Consider the following 20,730-nt stretch of genomic DNA (forward strand, 5'->3'; position numbering starts at 1 on the left):
ATACTTTAGGGGTCCAGTCCCTCATGATCACGAAGGAAATGATAGTGCACTGATACATTTCAATAAAGTTTTTTGTTACCTGAGAGTTTGGGATGATGAAATGCTAGAAATTTTAACTTCCCATTGTCTTAACTTAATAGCTAGCTATTTTGCTAGTTAAATGGGCAAAATTTAAAAATTCAGACAGAAATTCAAATAATCTAAAAACAAGAACAAAACAATCTATTGTGAGAATAAATTGTATTTATTTACTATTTTACATTAAAAGGGGGAAAAAGATGTACTTAGAGGTTAAGTCATTACAAACCCAGAAGAAATACCCAGCTAAATGCTGTATGCCAAGAAAGTTTCATAAATAGCTGGAAATTTAGTCTCTGAGATGACAAAATTCTTAAGATCGACACAAATGCCACCAGGGACTTGCCAGGACAGGGGCATGTTTCTCCTTAGATCACCATGACTTCTAAATCTTTGACCTCAGTGGCCAAGACTCGGTATACTGCTCAACATCCAACACCTGCATTTCTCTCTAAACAAGTGGAAGTGTGTTGGGTTGTCCCTGCGTTCAACACCACAGTCACGTATGGCATAAATAGTCTGTCAACTTCAGGCCTGGTCTCCTTTATACTGACTGGGGAAATACAAGAGCTAACTGGTGTCTTACTGCCCTGTCTGCCCCTTAGGGCAAGAAGAACCTGATCTCCCACCACTAAATTCTTCTTAATAGTATCCATATGATACAAGCTACCCGAGACTGCCACCTTCGGGACAGAGGGGCAGATCAGAAGGCGTGGTGGACAAGGCACAGAAGACAGTGCTAGGGTCAATGGAGAAATGCTTCTTCCATTACATAAAAAAGGGGCTTCTTGCTGATTTGAAATGTCTCACAGGGTCATCAATCCGCATGGTCCAGGAATGAACACACGTGCGTGTAATCACTCTTGAGATGATGATAAACACGCAGTGAAGGGGATCTGAGTGTGCTGCTGGATGTCCGTGTGGCAGGAGGTGATGGTGGAGTCAGGGACGGTGTCTTGAATATCTGTGAACAAACGGTTGCTTTTTATGGCTACCATTTACTGAGTGCCTGTTCCCTGGTAGGCACTTCGCTGAGCACCTAGCATTTTTTAGCTCATTAACTCTGACAGTCTTAGGAGGTAGGCATTAACACTTCCATTTTATAGAAGCAAAAAAAAAAAAAAAAAAAAAAAAAAAAAAAAAAAAAAAGGGAGCCAGAGAGCATGGCTTGGTCAAATTATATCAAGTCCAAGGGAGGTGTAACTAATGGGTTGACTTTAACTTCATATTTCTTTCACTATGTTATAGATGCAAAGGTGGTGAATGGCACCCAGAAATCATGCCTTGATTAACATTACATTATGCAAATTAGCTTAGAATGTGAAGTCTTACTATGTAGTCCTGGTTGGGCTAGAACTTGCTACCTTGACCAGGCTGATCTTGGATTCATAGAGATCTATCTGCCTCTGTCTCCCCAGTGCAAGCGTTAGGGGCATTTGGAACCGTGCTTAGCCTAATGTGATCCAAACCAAACCAACCCAACCCAACCCAAACTACACCACCAACAACAAAAACAGCTGTAACATGAGCTGGGGAAAAGGAACATTGCATCTCTTGAGATAAAGGAATTTAATAGTACCCCTTGGTAGAAAAGTTCCCAAACAACCTTTTAAAAACCACACAGTGGTACAGCCCTCAAAGCTTTTCCAAAGGTAGAGAATCATAGGAGAGCAGCTGAGGGCTGGGCTGGGTGACATACTAACCTTAAAACTACCCTCAACCTGAAGACACCCTCCAAGTTTCTTCTTCCTTTCTCTGTACTTCACCCCACAGTGTTCATCAGAAGACTTACAGCCCATAGGTAGGACAGTATATATAAAACACTGAGCACAATGCAGACACAAAATCATCCCTAGTCATAGGTTAATTATCATTAATATTGCTGGGTCTTGGCCCATTCTTCTGGTACTATGGCAAAATAGCATGACCTGAGCACTATAGGTTTATTTCTCTCACACTGGAGACTGAAATCTAGAATCAAGTCATTTAAACATCTGGTGTCTCAGGAGGACCCACGTTCTGTATGGTACTGCTGTCTGTCTGATGCAGGCCTTTGTGCCATGTCAGCTGAAACCGAATCCATCGTGAGTTTCAGAGGGGGACATTCAAACTACAGCATTCCATCCCTGGTTCCCAGCAAATCTCAGAACCTCCCATGCAAGATGCCTTCATCATCCCATTCCAATTGCACCCCTGGAACCTTAGCTTATCCCAGACTCAAAAGCAGCACCCAGAGTCTCATCTAAATCAGATGAGTGCAATAGAAGGCCAGACAGTGCTAGGGGGAAGAAAAGAAAGAAAAAAAAAGGAAAGAAAGAAAGAAAGAAAGAAAGAAAAATCGGTCCCACATATGTGCCTTAGCTCTGCCTAAGGCCAATTCCCTGAAGCTCTGGGTCTGTGGAATCGAAGTGAGCTATTTCCAAAATGTAACAGTGGGACAGGTTAGCACAGACATCATCACTCTGACAGGAGGGAAGAGGCAAGAAGAGAGAAGTCAGGGCTGTAGCTCGCAAAGGGCTGTATTCTCTCAGGCTGACACATGGGAACTACACAACTCGGATACCTTGAGGCTGGCTCTCCTACTTCCCGACTCTCCATCGTCTATTAGGAGCTCCCTGCAATGTCACCGACCCCACAGTTCTTCTGGGTAGAGTAGCAGTGGTTGGCTGGTGGTTCTGCTGCTACAGCAAAGCTGTCTGGGCCCCTCTGAAGTCTATAACATCCTTAGGACTCTGCAGGAAATTATGACTTCAGTGCCCTTACACTCTGGTAAACTGGCCCCACTGACATTGCCGAGGCTGGCCCAGGTACTCTTCAGATGGGGAGGATCCAACTGCATCTGGGCCTACTTGAACAAGGCTTGGGGTAAGGAATCTACTTTTGAAAAGTTCCATAAACAGAAAAAAACACATATATTTGATTTTTTTGTGTCTGTGTTACTAGATAATGTCATTAGGATTGGCCCCAGAGTGCTAAAAACTGTCTCACATATGTGCCTTGCACACAGAATATAAAATACTTATCGAGTAAGCTCTATGTGAGCAGCCACCCTTGTCAGAAAAATATGCCACAACAAGAGAATTTTTCCTGAAGCAAATAAAGAGGAATGTCATTAAAATATAAATAATAACCTTTGTTGAAGTCTCAAGGGCATTTGTGGTTATACAAAATTATTCAGTGTATGTACAAAGTCTTTTATATTCCAGTTGCTTTTCAATGCAAAAAAAAAAATGTTGCGAATAAAGGTAGTTAGAGAAGATGGCTACACGTAGAAATAGAAAGGAGTGAAGATGAAGTTTTTGAAGGCAATGAGTTTAATGAAGTACATCCCCTATTTTCTGGGCTGGGGGGGTGCTGATTACAATATGTCCCCAGCAAATCATAAGTTAACAGGTCAATCATATGTCAGCCCCCTGCCCCGCCCCCCAAAGCAATGCCAGGGAACAGCTTTAAAAAGCATTCTTTTCCTTGGTGCTACCGCGGATGGTCAGAAGTCTCGGAAGTTAGCTTCGAGTGGAGACAAATGTCTCAAGAGACATCTGCTCCACCTGGCAGGTTGCTCCTGTCATACCCAGTGTTTATGAGCAGAGATGGGAGCCGTTTCAGCTTTGGAATGTCCTCTGAAAGTCTTCATGATATATGAACATTCCATGAATATATGAGCTTTAGCATAATGGCCTGTTCTCTTCAGACAGATGGGGCTCATTTATGTTCTACATGATTGTACCCCAGAATTTCAGGCTTAAGATGTTTGTCATAAACACAGTTAATCTATTATTTTATGAGTGTTACTAAATCTTAGCTTCCTGGATTTGAATAGATGTACACCAGATTTATGTTGGCACTTGTCTATAAGTGACAGGCACCGTCTCAGCAAGAAACTATCATTTTCCTCTATTTAACAGCACAAGGTCCTGTTGCTGGATACAGAAGAGGGAAGACACTCAGGAAGGCCTTGCTGGTTAACAGATGGAGTGCAGTGGCAGTCAGTGGAAAACTTGGCTTCATTTATCACAACACATAAAAACTACTAAACACACGGGGTGGGGGGGCTATAAAAAGGAGGAGCCTTTTGCCAGAAGCACTCTTTGACAAAATTGAAGATGTTCTTTCACAAGGAGATCCAGCAAACATAAACAGCTGAATGACAGGCCTTCCTGGGCACATCACACTGACCTGTGTATGAGCTGATAACAGCTCTCGGTTCACACCTAAGGAACAGCCCCTCACAAAACCATCACAGGCCCACAAACTAAGACCAGCTGCACTGAGGTGCCCCGTCCTGAGGTCTCCACTGCCATCTCAGTATCCCGAGGTCATGGGAGTGAAGCAAACCAAAGAGTCCCCATGTCCCCACTGCCTGTGTCTTCAGTGGACTGCTTTAAGAAGCACTGGCGAGAAACAAAGGTAACCTTCGGGGCAGGGAAAGGCAAACATAAACAGCTGCACTGACAGAGTCCTTCCCTGGCTCAGCCTCATCCCAGTCAGGGTTACCGGTGTCTAGACATGAAGAATCTACAGCTGGCAAGCTGGGGCTTTAAGAGCATCTCTCACGTACCATTTACACGAGACAAGTGGTTTGATTCAAATTTCCCCTTAAATTAAAATAAATAAATAAATAAATAAATAAATAAATAAGCACCACCTCTATAATGAAGCTTCCTCCAATTACAGCTGGACGCTGCAGGTAATAAGAATTCTAGGCACATTAGTAAAACACTGTGATGGTCCCTCAGACAGTCAATGGTCACTGTGCATTAAAGTATGCTTCCCCTTTCCAAATCTGGGAGACAGTTCTGGGGGAGGGTCTCTGGGTTTGTCCCCTGGCACTCTCCCATGTGTTCTGAAGATCAGAAGTGACTGGGATCAGAATGAATATGTCACAAGAAGCACAGGGACGGGCAGTGTGTCACGGCATCATGACATTTGAACTCCAGGGAAAGATTTGGGGGCAGTGTCTGGCCTGTCTGTTCCAGCTGTCTTCCTGAAGCTGCCAAATGCTTGCTGTGTTCTGACCCTAATTCTCCCCACTACATTCCTCCCCCTTCCCACTGTGTCTCCAACACCCACTGAAGCAGCATTAGAAGTTGGGGCAGACTCTAGGAGACCAGAAAGCTCTCTGTCTGCATTTCACATTTAATTCTACCTCAGTTCCTAAGTGTTGAGTAGGGCAGCTCTTCTTACTCAACATTCTTAGCCTTTAAAAACCATGTGGCTACAAGTTCCTATGAATGAGACACTTGCTATTTGTAGCTTAAGCCCAGTTCGTTTACTGACCCGAGAGAAAGACCCAGAGAGCTTGGCATGTCATCCTGACATTTTTATACCTGCTGTCTCCATCATGACGAATCTCTCTGTATTGTACAGACCCAGAGTCAACATGAGCCAAATTATACCTCCAAATAGAACACAAAGGACAGAAATGATTGTACCAAGTGTCAAAGTAGCAGGTAGAAAGGCTCTCTGAAGACATGTGAGATGGAGAGTACGTGTCGTAGAATAAGCTGCGTGCACTCTGGGCTAGCATGAAGCACCAGAGAGCAGTCTTCATGGGTCTCCATGTTCCACAGCAGATACTTCAAATCCTCACCCTGTGCTCAATGCTATCCAGGGAACCCCAGAATGCTATTCTCCCCGAAGTTCTGATGCCTGGCCCTTTTCCTTCATCCTCTGCCTTTCTTAAACAACCTTCAACAGCTAAGTTGATACCGAGAGACTAGAAGTTGGATTGGTAAGTTCTGTGGATACAGTCGTTACCTGCATCGTTGCAAACCAAAAGCTCGTGCATCAGGTGGGCAACTCTCACATCTCATCTTAAACCCTAGGCATCACAGAAACTGCTTAAAACCAGCTAATAGGAACGCTATTCAGAAAAAAAGACCCTTGCTGGGGAACTTCCGTCTTGTGGGAGCTGACAATCAACTGCAGAGCCCCTGTCACTGACTCCATCTTGGCTGACACTTTGGAGGCAATGTGGTCTGTCGGAAAGCATTCCCATCAGCTAAGGATCCTCTTCCTGGTCTCTTTCTCACGCTCTTCTCCCCAGGGCAGTCACAAAGGACTTGATTTTGTGTGTCTTGTTTTTCCCAAACAGGATTTTAAATGAATGAGAGTTATTGACTAGAATGTGTAATAATGACAAAAAAACAGTTCAAGGACTTAGGAACAGGTGGCTAGCAATCGGGCCTCACTCAGGTTAGACTAGACTCTTTAGTCGGGTAAAGCCTCTAATTTTCTCATTTGGAGATTCTATAAAACACAAAGGGATTCTTATTTAGAAACTAGTTTCAGGTAAAGGGGACAATGGAACGCACATCTGTGAAGTGCAACCCAGTTACTTTAGAAACGTTCCCCTCCATTGATGTTGGCATTACGTTAACTATCAGAAACATCCCATGTTTCATTTACATCAACACTCATACAAAGCACGAGGAATCTAATCAGTGTATTTGCAAATATGTATATTTTGAGTAAAGTGTCATGGTACATGAGGTGCTTTCAAATACAAACATTTTTTTTTCTTGTTCCTGGTACAAATCTGGAGTCTCACAGTGAGGGATTTAAGTGCTGAGAGACCACAGGTGCTGTGGCGGGGGTAATGATGCTGTAACAGGAAGTCGAGATTACATTGCAGGATTAAAGACCACCTCGAATATGCCTTGGAAATGCTGTCATTTAGATTTCTGTTTTCATCTCTCCACTCCTGAACCTTAGCCTTCTTCCTTTGTTAACATCACCGGTATCCTTGACCCTGGACAGTTTCAACAGCTCACTGGGCAAACACAGCTGCCTAGGAGGTCCCTTTGTTTCATGAACATCGGTCCTCCATGAATGCCAACATTCAGAAGTTGGAAGACAGACCTTGACTCGCTGCAATTTATTTCAACAGTCTTCCCTGGGCACCCTATAGGCACAGGAGGCTGTGATTATAACCTAGCCTCTTTCATTTGCATTTTCTATGTCCTCAGAGCTCTGTCCTTGATTCAGTGTCCTCTGGTCTTTGGCTCTTTTCTATTCACTTTCTGCTCATTACATTCACTGCTCTCCTTAGAGCAGACACAATTCCCAGGTGGTTCCCGGGCTTCCCTGAAACACCGAGCACATTCTGCTGAGATGTTGGAGTATTTACAGAGCCCCACGGACTATCTGATTAGCTCAAGCCACAAAACAAACGGAACGAGTGGGGTGACACTAACCCGCCATTGTTTTTCTTCTTGTCAGTCCTGCTGCGGGTAAAGACCACATTCCAGGTAATAAAACCCTCGACAGAGTATTGTTTCATAGAGGCAACAATATTCTGTGGAAAATGAATGTTGGCAGGAAGTCAGGGGATGGTGGATTGTGCTCTTCCAAACACAGGACAACTGCTGTGATTCCAAGCACACCACAAGCTGTAGTGACAATTGTGATGTTGCACACATGGACATAGTGTTTGGCACCTATACTAGCTTTAGACACAGGCTACATATTACATTTTATGCTTTGTCCATAAACAGGGGTTTTGTTGTTAAAAAGGTTAGAAGTGGTGAGTAATAAGCCAGTACTTGCCACGTTTCTCTGATAAGGTAACTTGGTGACCCAGCACCAAGACTCATTGTTGGTACTGATTCTGGTAGCTTAAATAGGCACCCATGTGTTTGAAGCCAGAATCTACAGGACTTCAGCAATACTGCTTCCTTTGTACATAGTTTGCTTATTTGAAGAGGCTTCCTGTTCTCTTACAGTAATAGGTTTGCCCATCTCCAATGGCCCTAGGCAGTCATGGATAAGCATCCTTCAGCTTCCTCCTCAAGCGCTGCAGGGTTTTTGACAATCAGAAGAGAATCTGAAGTATGTATTTCCCATAACATAGAGGTCCCTAACGCCAGAGTCAAACATAAAAGGAAGGGACACGTCCTCCTAATGCCCTTACACAGACACTGCTCCTCAGCTAGCCACTAAAACAGGATGACAAATCCATTATGGGTCCCCAGGGCAGCTTTGAGAAGGGAACCTCTCAACATCCGATCTCATAGCATTCACTCTGACAGAGACAGAGAAATTTGTTCCCTCGTGAGAGAACTCACTCAGATGTTACAGGTTCTGTATTAAAGAATTGTCTTATGAGGCTCTCCCAGCAACAGCACATTTGTAATTTTATATTAAGGCTTTCTGTTAGGCAATTCATGGCTTTGTAAATAATTCCTTTAAATTATTTGGGCCTACTTGGAATTCAGAGAAGAGCTTTGTAAAGGTGTTAGAAAGTCAGAATCTGTTACTTCTAAGCACGTTTTCATACTCACGAATGTCATTCTCTCAGAAAACATCACCCCTAACTCTTCGCTGAGATTAGAGGCTATGAAAAAATATATTATTAGCAAGTACAAGAGTCTCTTCTCTTAAAAACCTATAACACAAACCAGACATAAAAGAAATAGAAAAGAATACCATTGTTTGATATCCATTACTTGATTTTTGCCTGAACATGTGACCAACAGTCTTTACTGATTTTTATACATATATACTTATATATACACACACATATTTAAATATATGTATTATACAACATGGAATGGCAACATATCAAATGTTTACATCCTCTGCTCACACATATTGCTTCCTGTGAGGGAAACATATCATATTACAAAAAGAAATCATGGAGAGTAACATGCAACATACAAAAAGGAGGGAAACAGGGTTGGGGGGAAGGGGAGGTTGGGGAAGGGGGAGGGACGCAACAATGCCAAAGAACAAAAAGTGCCATTGACCTGATTTGTCAGAGCTGTTGCCTGTGCCTGGCCTGGCGGAGCAGCTGGGATTAGCCTTTGCGCTGTCCTTGGAAGGAACCATTTTGGGTTTGTTTTTCGTTGCCTCTAGAGCTTTGACCTTCTTGGCATGTTTACTTCCTGTGTAGTGGGCCTCGGCCTGGCTCTATGAAGGAGAACAAATCAGGTTCACTGTTTTGCTACAAACACCAGGACACATGAGCATGCAGGGAAATACAGTCAGTTCTAGGCACCGCAGACACCACAGGCCAGGGTGTGGCTACAGCCCCAGCCTTTATCTACCAGGTTTCAACATATCAAACCTTGCTGGATAGCAGAGGGCCTGTGTCGTTGAAAACCTAGAAGTCACAGGAGTGGACCACAGGATCAGGACAAAAGCAGGAGGGAGGTGAGACTGGTCAGCAGTGCCCTCTCACCTCAGCCCGTGCAGGGACGATTGCTTTCTCACCATCTGGCCAGCAACATCTGTGCTGGGTGCCCTATTCACCCTCGCAGACGTGGACTTCCCCAGTCGCCACGGCTTATTAGATAAAGCCTGTCTGCTCTGCCCCTGGTTCCCTGTGGTCTCTGAGATCAACCAAAGTGACAAAGCAACATGTCGACAGACGCCGTTGAACGCAGGTGGCACTGCGCTTTGGAGTCATCCACATGCACTTAGTATGCCACCTTGGATGAGCTCCTTTCCAATTATAGCTCATGCCACAAGGGAGGGAAGGACCGTCCTTGATCTCAGATGTGGTTTTCACATCAAAGCGGTTAGCATTCGGTTCCCATCCATAAAGGGTGTGTGCCCCTGTGACTCCAATGCTAGATCAAAGGAAGTAAAAGTGAGACAAGAGACAACACCAAAGTACAATGAACCTCGAAGACACTCAGTTAATTTGCTGGCATTCGGGAAGTTACCTTCCATCCCAACAAGGTCCTTTTGACATCTTGATCGTCTATATACATGCTGAGAAAAGTAACTGTAAATTCATTTGAATCTCACCCCGAACAGACTGAAAAAACAAAAACATGCATGTGGCAAAACCAAAACAAGAAAAAGTGGGTACACTGCTTTAGTGATAAGGTGACACGTGGGAATCTTATGCAGACAAGATGGAGTCTTATTAAAGGATTTTTAACCTAATTTATTTTTCTTATATCAGTTTCGGCTAGAATCTGAGTGTGTCTAAAGAGTGTCACGGTCAGTGAAGTAAGGTAAGGTCATACGTTACTTCACAGGCCCATGCCTGAGGAAACAGGCAGATGTGGCAAAGCATGTTATGGGGCTGGGCAAAGCCAAGCAACAGCAGAAGGGACCGGAGAGGCGTCGTCTTGAGATGTCCTAAGGTTGGCAGCCTTTGGTTGAAGATCTGAAGGAGTTACACGTGAATTGGTAAAGGGACATGTGCTTTATGTCTGGCCTAGGAAAAGCATTAGTGCTGGAGGGGCAGAGGCACAGGCAGGCTGAAGATGGAGTCCCACAGACCGCTGACACTGTCTACCACAGGACGCCAATGGGAGCCAGGGGTGGGAGCAGCTTATCACCGGGATGCAGTTCTTCAGCAGATGCAGGAGGCGCCAAGTGGGGAGGCTTTCTACCTCGGCCACTTGTTATCGACTGTGCGAGAGAAAAGGACAACGGACAAGCAAGCATCGCAAATTGGGTGTAAAATCATGAGTGAGGAATATGACAGAGATATTCCTATCAAACACAGAGTAGCTCAAGTTCCTGGGGACGTGAGTCACTATCAGTCCTGTCGTCCTTTGCTTAAATGGATCTAATCAGTTTATTGGTCATCATTCAATATAGAGTGTTCTTCCAAAATACCACACTTGCTTAAGCCATCTCAGTGGTGTGTAGATTAGGTGTGTGTGTGTGTGTTGTCTGTTTAGTATGTGTGTGTGTAGTATATGTGTAGTGTGTGTATGATATGTGTGGTGTAGTGTGTTTGTTGTCTGTTTAGTATGTGTGTGTGTGTAGTATATGTGTGTATAGTGTGTGTGTATGTGTGTATGATATGTGTGGTGTGGTGTGTGTGTTTTCTGTTTAGTATGTGTGTGTGTAGTATATGTGTGTGTAGTGTGTGGGTATGATATGTGTGGTGTAGTGTGTGGGTATGATATGTGTGGTGTAGTGTGTGTGTTTTCTGTTTAGTATGTGTGTGTGTAGTATATGTGTGTGTAGTGTGTGGGTATCTCTGTGTGTATGATATGTGTGGTGTGGTGTTTGTGTTTTCTGTTTAGTATATATGTGCATAGTATATGTGTATGTACTGTGTGTGCATTCGTGTATGATTTGTGTGGTGGTGGTATGTGTGTGTGTGTGTGTGTGTGTGTGTGTGTGTGTAGTATGTGTGTATGTGTGTGTGATTTGTGTGGTGGTGGTGGAAGTGTGTGTGTGTGGTTTATGTGTGTTGCTCACTTGTTCCCATGGAACTGGTGGGGTGAGCATCACCTCAGTGCTCCCTTCGCTGTGCACTACCATGAGGGAAAGGCCTAGTCTTGCTGAATGCATATGTGATGAGACAAAGGTAGGTGTGCTAGCTGAGCTATAGCTGTCCTACAGCGAGGAACAGGTGCAATGGGCCGAGCACCTGAACCTGTACATTTGCACACCCGTGGGACACAGTACTCCACATTTGCACACCTGTGGGACACGGTACTCCCGATGGAGTGGGAACTGGGTGCTTTTCAGAGTTCTCTGACTTTTTTTTTTTTTTTTTTTTTTCATGTAGGCTAGGAATCTGATGTGAAAACATGCACCGCCATGACACAAGTGTAACCCGGGGATTGGTTTACTTTACACCACAGCCAATAGTACATTAGCGTCTTTCCTTGTCTGTCCTCTGCCGCCCAGGACCTGTGCTGAGTGCGGTTCTAGCTTCCCGGGGGTCTTCACGCAACTATTGTTTTAGCTCTTCACCGACTCATCATGGCTCTTAGAATGCTCACAGACTTTGCATGTTCTTTGTCAAAGTTGAAGGAAAATCCAGGGAGAAAGGAAAAGCATTATTGGACCTTCCTTTATTAGCCAGGGCAGGCGACATCACGCGTAGTTGTGAACTTCTAGTCATCTTCAGGCTTCAGCTCACACCATCCTCTGACGGAGTCTCAGCTGGGGGTTGCCTTGATCAGATGGTCCTGTAGATGTTTCCACGGAGCACTTCCTTTACTGATAATTGATTTAGGAGGCCCAGCCCACTATGGGCAGGAACACCCTAGGCAGGAGTCCTGGGCTTTCTAAGAAAGAAACCTGAATAGAAGAGAAGCCAGGGAGTGAACCAGCAAGCAGAGTTTCTTACTGGTTTCTGCTCTAGGCTAATCTTATATTATGACCCGAAAGTGTAGTCAGAAATACACCCTCTCTTTTTCTAAGTTGCTCTTGGTTATAGACTTTTATCGTAGCAACAGAAATCATACGAGAACAACAGTAATAAACTGGAGGAATAAATGAGGGTTTAAAGATGGATATTAATAGTGACTAATGTTTCTGAGCACTGTTCTAGGCTGAGCATGCACTAGGTCACTCATGGTGTCCTGAGTAGAAGGCATTGTCAGCGTGCGTCTTGCAAATAAGAAACTACACATTACAAAGGTAGGTAATTTATCAACAGTCACAGAGGACACATATTTAGGAAGGCATTTAGAAGATACCAAGTGCTTAGATGCACGTCTCTACCTAATAATTTACCCACAGATATACTCATATACCCGCCCTAAATTTACATTGTAACTGTTGGAACTGGGAAGCTACAAAGGCTACACACCACTTCAAGTGACACAGGAAGGGGTTAGACATTAATGCCCTGAAATTGCTACCAACAGGGAAGAGAGCTGCATAATTTTGGCAAAGGGTAATACATTAGGTCCAATCTTTTTAATGAATAGTTAAGAAAGCCCTAAAGTCCACTTTGTAGTCATACACACCTCTAGAAGTTGCTAGGATACCCCCACTTTTTTTTCTTTTCTGTTTAATTTTGAGAGAGGCTCGTGTAGCTAAGGCTAGTCTTTAACTCACTATGCAGCAGAACTTGAACTCCTGACCCTCTGCGTCTGCTCCAAGTGCTAGGATTCCAGACACATGACTCCATGCAAAGGGAACTTTTCAAGGCCTCTTCTATCCAAGTGCACTGAGTACTTCAGGGTTATTTAGTGCCCTTTGGCTCAAGACCAGGATTCTTTAAATATAACTTCCAAGTACAAGATGAACAGAGTGATTTCCTCATTACTGTTTCCTAGCATCAGGGCAGAGAGTTAACAGCATCAGCTAGCACTGGAGATAAAGATCCAGCTAAGTGATACCTTACTGCATGTCAAGACAGAAAGAGCTGTTCACAGTGTGACCTATTATCCCTCTGAGTTTGGGGTGTGCAGAACCAAGCACTGAGGATCCTCGGCTCCCACGGACTGGCATTTGGGACAGGTGAAGTTGCCCGTTGTGGGACAGAGAGTGGTGGACAGCCCTCTCTCTCACTTGGCACACCTTTGCCTTCCGGTGGTGTCCTTGGTGAGTGGCACTTCACAGTCCTCAGTACTTTATCTGATGCAGTGTCAACAGCTTCTGCTTCCTGGGCAAATCTTCAAGTGAAAGCGAGACGCTGTTAAATAGCCACAGCACTGACCCCACGTCGTTAGCAAGGAAGCACCTTAACTGAGGAGTGAAGGAGGCAGGAGCGAGAGCCAGAAAACCGATGGCACCGGGTGACCGCCGCAATCAACCGCCGTCAACAATGGACGTACTTGGCCAGGTTGACAGTCCTTACAGTCCAGTGACTCAGCAGCAGGGGACAGTCCAGTGACTCAGCAGCAGGGGACAGTCCAGTGACTCAGCAGCAGGGGACACCTGTCTACTGAAAATGGCTTCAAGAGAGCTGCTGTAACCTCCCCTGGCACCAGCCAATGCTTGGGTGTGTGGCTTAGCGGTAAGGCATGTTCCTTGCTGCACAGGGCCCAGCATTTGAGCCTGAGTAGTTTAACAGGAGAAGGAACTGGCAGAAACAGAAAGGATTACCAGAATGACCTCCCCAACCACTACCTAGGAACTGGTGTGAATCTGGCCTCATATTTTAGGGGCCACTTCTATAGTTACCAGAACAGCCACTATCTGACTGGCAAAGCAGCGTTCACGTGAAATGACATCCAGGGATACATTTCCCCAATTACTTCCCTTTGGCGCTACGTCCCTTCCATTTCCCCAGTCCTCAACATTTCCCAGAACCTCACTGGCCCAAGTAAAAAAGATGATGAATTAGGCAAAGTTCCGACTTAAAACTAAAAACGTAACAAAGTATTCCTGATGAGACATTTGACAATCTATTGTGTGCTCAGCTCCAGTTTCTCCTGGTTTCTAACCTGCAGTCTCCAGTCATGGTGCAAAACCTGTGCTCAGTGTATGTGGAAAGGCAAAGTCACAGTGCTAGGCATGTGCCCGACTCTCCACTTATAGAACTGATCTTGTTGTGTTTAAAGAAACGAGAAAAACGATTTCCGTGATCAAAGGAGATACATCATCTGGAAGATGGCACCTCTGTCTTTGCCACCTTAGGTGTCAGCGTGGTCAGCGATGTCCTAAGGGATGCAGTAAAGGTTGGCTAACACCAGACAAGATGGGCTCTGTACCCGCTGGTATTGCTGTAGAGAGTGGGCAGTTAACTTAAAAAAACAGTAACAACATATTCTAAATTTAAAAAAAAAATTAAATATTGAAATACTAAGTAAAACAAATGCCAAATAAACTGTAAGAAGTAGACTAGTAAACTTGATTGTTCTAAAAACAATTTGGCTCATGCCATGTGTTGGAGAGTGTGATATTTTTAATGATAAAGATGACCTTCTTTCACCCAGCCACACACTGAATGAAGATCAGTAGGTGGAAGAAAGGAAATGCAAACAAGCCGAAGTGCAAGGAGAGAAAAAACCCGAAGCAAGAGGATGGAGAAAATCAAGGAGGGAGCAACCAGTGGATAGAAAAGAAATTTCGAGATTGTAGGGGACTTCGGGAGCTCCTGGGAAGAGGGAACAGAGGTTGGGCCCTGTTTCTGGGGAAGGCTCTGAGGTGGCGGCCCACAGTGGGAGACACTCTGGGGTAAAAGGAACAGCATGTGCCAGACAGCACAGCCTATGAATGGCAGCGCTCCCTGGCATATATGCTTTTAGCTTCTCTAGAACACACCGAGACAGAGAAGACAAGAGAGAAAGGCTGCTGAACTGTTATCTTCAAAATTATGTCCCTTGTAAAATCGAAGCCATTACAGGGTTTTTCAGTTGCACATCAAATGCTCTATTAGTAAGCATTTTGAATAGAAAGTGGCGGTGACATTAGATGTGGCTTCTACACTATAGACCCCATCCTGTGTGCTAAACCACGATCGTGTATCAAGGCCAAGGCACTATGATAAGCATTTGCGATAAAATCATGACACTTTGAAATCTATGAATATGTTATGAGACAAATTAAAAATTACAGAGTAGAAGCTAAGTAACTGATTCTCTGCCTTATCACAATTTTGTTTGAAAAATAAAACCTTTTGTATGTTCTTTTGAACTGATAAGATTTGACACTTCCAGAGATAGGGCTACATTATGAGAAGCAGAAGATGTACCCAAGAGAAAGGCTCACTCAATCCGAGGATGGCCTAGTAAGCCTTTCTTCTGCTATTAGCCATTTTATGGTCTGCAATATCAATAAAGACGGACAGCCAGCCGGCTTTGGTATTCACCTCACTCAGTCCTTACTTATGGAAATCTGTTGAAAACAAAAACATCCTGACAAAATTACGACCATTATGAGTCTTTTATCTTAAAGAGACTCAGTGTTTTTGCAAATTTCTAAGATCTAACCGATGAAAAGAAAGTTGTGGTTTCTATGGTTCAGCTAGTGCCTTGATATTGTGTAACTCCAGGGGGCGCCACTCACACACAGTTTGTCTTGGACTCTCTCCTCTCTCTCTCTCTCTCTCTCTCTCTCTCTCTCTGCCCACATGTAGTGGACCAGCAACTTGTGTAAGGTGTTCGACACATTGTCTGTATAGGGCAGAAAACACCCCACAAACTCCAAAGCTTTCTGCATCAGTAAAGGGAAGAGCCCGAGGAGGAACAGGATGTGCACTCTAGACTGTTAATTCTCTTCGGGCCCAATTTAAATTCCATCAGCTATCACGGAGCAGAATTCTCAGGTCACGGCTGCTTCAGAATGCTACTGTTTGATATCCCAGCGTCACAAAGACATTGCTTCACTGTCTACATTCCAGTGGAGGCAAATTAATCCATTTCTTTACAGAGAGAGAGAGAGAGAGAGAGAGAGAGAGAGAGAGAGAGAGAGAGAGAGAGAGAGAAAGCTGAGATCTTCAGTGCAGTTCAAAGTAATTTTTTAAATATATCCTATTAGTCATCTGCGAGTCTTGAAGTCTGAGCTTCTGCTTGACGTGAGAATCTGCAGGTGAGCACACCGGTGTGCACGTGAGACCTATGGGTGAGCTGTGGAAGGGCACGGCCACTCGAGTTACTAATCGGCGGTGAAGAGACAGGAGTGTCCCCCTCAGGGAACAAGCACAGCGGCTCCTCACCGTTTCCAGGGAACAAACGCGGTCATTTCCCTCACTTTCAGACTTTAGTCGTCTGAAGGTGGACTATTAATTTTAGATGACTCCCAGCAAGTCTAAGCTTCTTCCCTTAGGGATCTGACTGCGCACCGAGCTACCAAGTCGGGGCAGGTAAGGGTGGGTGGTTTGGGAGCACCTGTATTAACTGCTGTCTGGCTGCAAGTCCTTTTATTTGGTCCATTCTGTTCTCTCTCCTGCCTAGCTCTCCATTTCATTTCAAATTAGGTCATAATTAAAACTTATGTCCATAAAAACAAACAAACAAACAAAACCCCCAAACCAAAAAAACAACCAGTAAGCTTTTGCAAAGGTGGAGGTCAACCCAGGTGATTCCTCTTTTAATTCTGTTTGTAAACAATGGAAATCCTAGTGTTTTTTTGTTTTTTGAAAGACTGGTTTCTTTTACCAATCAAATGGTAGGACACTTGCGTAAATTCTTCAGTACAGGTCTTTAGCATCACAGCTCAGATAAATGCCATTACAATTTACTCAAGGGTTTTCAAGTGTCTGCTTCTTCCTTAAAAACAAAAACCAAGAAGAGTGTCCCCTCTGTGTTTTGCAGCCTTTCTTGTCATTTCTGAGGATGCTTGTGCTGCCTCTATGCTGCGGATCAGCACCAAACACAGTAAGCGAATCCTTTGCGCATAAGTGAATTCCTAATACATGTCCAACAGCTGAACTGGTGAGGAGATGAGGCAATAAGCCCTGGTGGGGTGAACTCTCCCACGTTCAAATCAAAGGGAAGTGGCTGATTACCTCCCCAGAGAACGCCCTCAGTAAACTGTACGCTCTAAATGACTATATCCAGCACAGGAAGGCAAGACTTTGTACATGGACGTGACTAAAATGTAAAGTGATTAAGAACATTTTTTAAAATTAGGAATTACCTAATTTTCTTTGAAATTATTTCATAATATTTAAAACATTACATATTGCAAATATTACATTAAACCCCTTAGAACATTTTAGGAATCACGTAGATTTTGTTTTACTATTATGATTTTCATTTTAATTTATGTTAATGTGAGGGATTTGTCAATGATTACTTAATATCTTCGAATTATTTATTTTGGGATTTTTCCCACAGTATTTAAGAGTGGGAGTGATCCACTTTCCTGGAATTAATTTCAACATTTTATATAAACCTGGAAGGTGTTAATCACTTCTCCAGTATGGTGAGATAGAAGGACATCCAACTCTGTAGTGACACCAGTTTCCCAGGCTTTCTGTGGGGCCTTGTGACTGTTCACCTAACTAATTCAAACCTGAACGTCTCTTAGATAGGCCATCAGACTCACATTTTCACTGTGAACTGGTCTGAGAAGGCACTGCATTCATTTCTATTTCCCTACTAAAGACATTTACGGAAATGACGCCAACCAAGGCTAGAACGGGAACGTGTGTCTTCTTACGTTCCGTCCATCGTAGTCTTAGTGTCCACTCAGGGGAAGAGCAGCTCTGAGAGGCCGGTGCTCAGGGAACGGGTTGAAACGTGGCTGCGCCAGTATTGCACGTGTTGATATATCCGTTATCTATCGCTCATCAATTGAGAATCTGTTTTACGGTTATCGAAACATTCACATCTCAAAGTGGCAGATTAAGGCCTAAGCCCCGCATCGTGTTGTCAGTCAGATGAAATAAGATGTGTACATATGAAAGGCGTATCGCATAAACTCCCATAACCACGCAGATGTAGCTAAGGGGAAACAATGAGACAGCACGGAGCCAACCTTGCCCTGCTGATTGTTCTTTACTTCACAGCACCAGATCAAACCTGGCGTGTTTCTTCCTAATTTACTACTTGAAACTTTCACTATATGTCAAAGCTCTGTCTACTTACAGTAAGACCGGAATGAAATCATCTGCAGCTTTGACTCACCGAAGACTGGGTTCTGCATGCCACTTTGAATAGCAAAGCATCTTAAACAAGAAATCAAAACTAAACTCATAACAGAAACTGCTGTCTTCCTTTGAGCTACCTAGTCTGCCAACGACATCTCTCTGGGTCTTCTGGAAGGACCAGGGGCACCCTCTTATCGCACTCAACGCCCGAGTTCTGCGGACCGCCAGAGCCTGCAGTTAACCCCCACACTCCTCCGGTCCGGCTGAGTCTTGCTCTCCATCACAATGATCCTGAAACCTGCAGTCATCTTTCCAAGCCTCCTCGGTGACCACAAAGGCCTTTCTCTGCAGCAGTATTTTCATGGTACTGACGGTGGCCATTCCTCAGTTTAAAGAACCCACGGTGCTTCCCCGGTCTTGCTTTAGAACCCAAATCATCACACTGACAGGCTGAACGGCCTCCTCCCTCCCTCCCTCTGGACGTCTGGCTTTTGTCTGCAGAGTATGGCTGCAGCCCAAGTAAAACACAGGAAGTCTTCTTTTCCTGAGCCTAGAAGCTAGCTGGCCCCTGTGTCTTGTCTTAGTTAATTCCTGTTCTTCCCTCAGAACCGGGCCAGACTCCCTTCCTGAAGAATGATCTTACACTAGGTCACATACCAACCGTGGGTTCTTCTGAAGTACAGTCCACCAAATGCTAGTGCGGCTCCCCTTCCTGAGTCTGCATTCTGGTTTCTGAAAGTCCTCCTCTGTTCTGAATTTAGGAATTCATATGACCATTTGATTAATTCGGTCTTCTACCAGACCGTGGCCCTCCATTATACCTCTCATCTGTAAGATACTTGTTTGCTCTTCGTTTTATGTCTTGCACCTAATACATCCCTTAAAACACAGTGGGCATCTGATGAATACTGTATGGATGGGTGAGTGAATGAATATATAATCTTTATTACTTCAAAAGATAGGACTCAAGTAAAAATAGAGGGTGGAAGAATAGATCTGAGTTTTAATTGGTCACAGCCAAGTGGCAGAGAAAGTGGTCAAAAAATTATAAAAACTAGTCATGGTGGAGAGGGGAAATCTTTCGGGAGGAAATGAGGGTTTTGTTCGGGCATCTGTCTGGGCCATTCACAGGATACACACAGGGGAGATTCGGCAATTGCTGCTTGGGGAAAGTGGCTGGACTGAAGGCATTGTTTGGGAGCCAGACGCCAAGATGATGGATGGCCCTTTGGAGACAGCCGAGGTTCCCAAAGAATTAGGTGCAGCGGGAAGGAAATCTATTTGAGAAAAGAAATCTCAAGAAAATGGTTATGTTTAGTGGGAAAGAAAATCTATCTGAGGAAGGATTTTTGGGAAGACAGTGACATGCGATGTTCAGGAGGCAGCTCACCAGTCAGGACAGGAGGGTCACCAGGACAGCGGGACAGACGAGAGAAGAGGGCAGAACAGAAGACATAGTGAGAAAGTCCGAGAGAAAAAGAATGTAAAACTCTGCAAGTTTCTAGGAGAACCGAGGTCCCTATGGAGGACAGCAGTGGTGTAAGTGCTAAAGCACTTTTCTGCAATTTCAAATCAGTTTTATTAAATGACTAGAAAATAGTAGATTCTGAGGTCGTCTTGTTCTGGAAGTTGGCGACAATGTACCAAAAGCTAAGCGATAGCAGCGTTTGTGTACACAAAGGGCTGATGGCTGCCTGGAGAGAAATCAGGGCACCCTGCCCCCATCACTTTGAAGAGTTGACGAACACAATGCCAAAAACGATACACAGTATCCAGAAAAGCCTCAAACATAAAGGACCTGACACATTTCCCTGAGTTCAAAGAGAAAAATATAGATACACAGCCCCCATTGTTCGTCATGCAGCCAGACTCAGGGCGGAGAGCTTTCTGTGCAGAGCCTCGTTGCACCTCATAAAGTCACATGAAGCAAGGGAGATTGTGGGAGTCGACAGAGAACTTGGAAAGCTGTTGGTCAATCACGATGTCAGAAGTGGAAGACTGTGGAGGGAACATCTTAGGTCTGTACGGATGTGGTCCCTGTCAATAACAGGTCTGCCTATAACTTAGGCAGGAAGTAGGAGGTGGGAATTCTGGGATAGACCCAGGTGGGAGATTCACTTGGAAGATGTGAGGGACAGACTCATGGTACCTGAGCCCAGGTAACCAACCATGTGGCAGAACGTAGATTAGAGTAAATGGGTTATGAATCTAGTCAGAGAAGAGCCCCGGTAGACGGCCAAGGTATCTGTAAATATATTTAAAGTCTGAGTCTTATTTCCGGGAGCATAAGGCTTAGAAGAACTAGTCCAAACTTCTACAGAAGATCTTGGATTTGGATGAAAGATTAAAAGAAAGGCTTTTCATCAGCATATTGCAGATCAATGAAGGAAGTCCCAGCCTAGATCAAAATAGCCTTCACAGGGGCGGATTCCAAACCAGATAGACCCTCACTGTTAGCT

The 20,730-nt window shown here is 44.3% G+C and overlaps 1 protein-coding gene across 3 annotated transcripts in view; it reads right to left on the reverse strand.

The window, feature by feature from the left end:
• The window catches only part of ZNF385B (zinc finger protein 385B), a 102,261-nt gene that overhangs the window by 27,907 nt on the left and 53,624 nt on the right, over positions 1–20,730 (reverse strand). For all 3 annotated transcript variants that reach the window (XM_080928057.1, XM_080928055.1, XM_080928056.1), the window contains one exon: positions 8,826–8,988. In XM_080928057.1, coding sequence (XP_080784183.1) covers positions 8,826–8,988 — 163 coding nt within the window. The remainder of the gene's footprint in view (positions 1–8,825; positions 8,989–20,730) is intronic.

Source organism: Micromys minutus, assembly GCF_963924665.1.
Source record: "Micromys minutus genome assembly, chromosome: 13".
In the NCBI taxonomy this organism is placed as follows: Eukaryota; Metazoa; Chordata; class Mammalia; order Rodentia; family Muridae; genus Micromys; species Micromys minutus.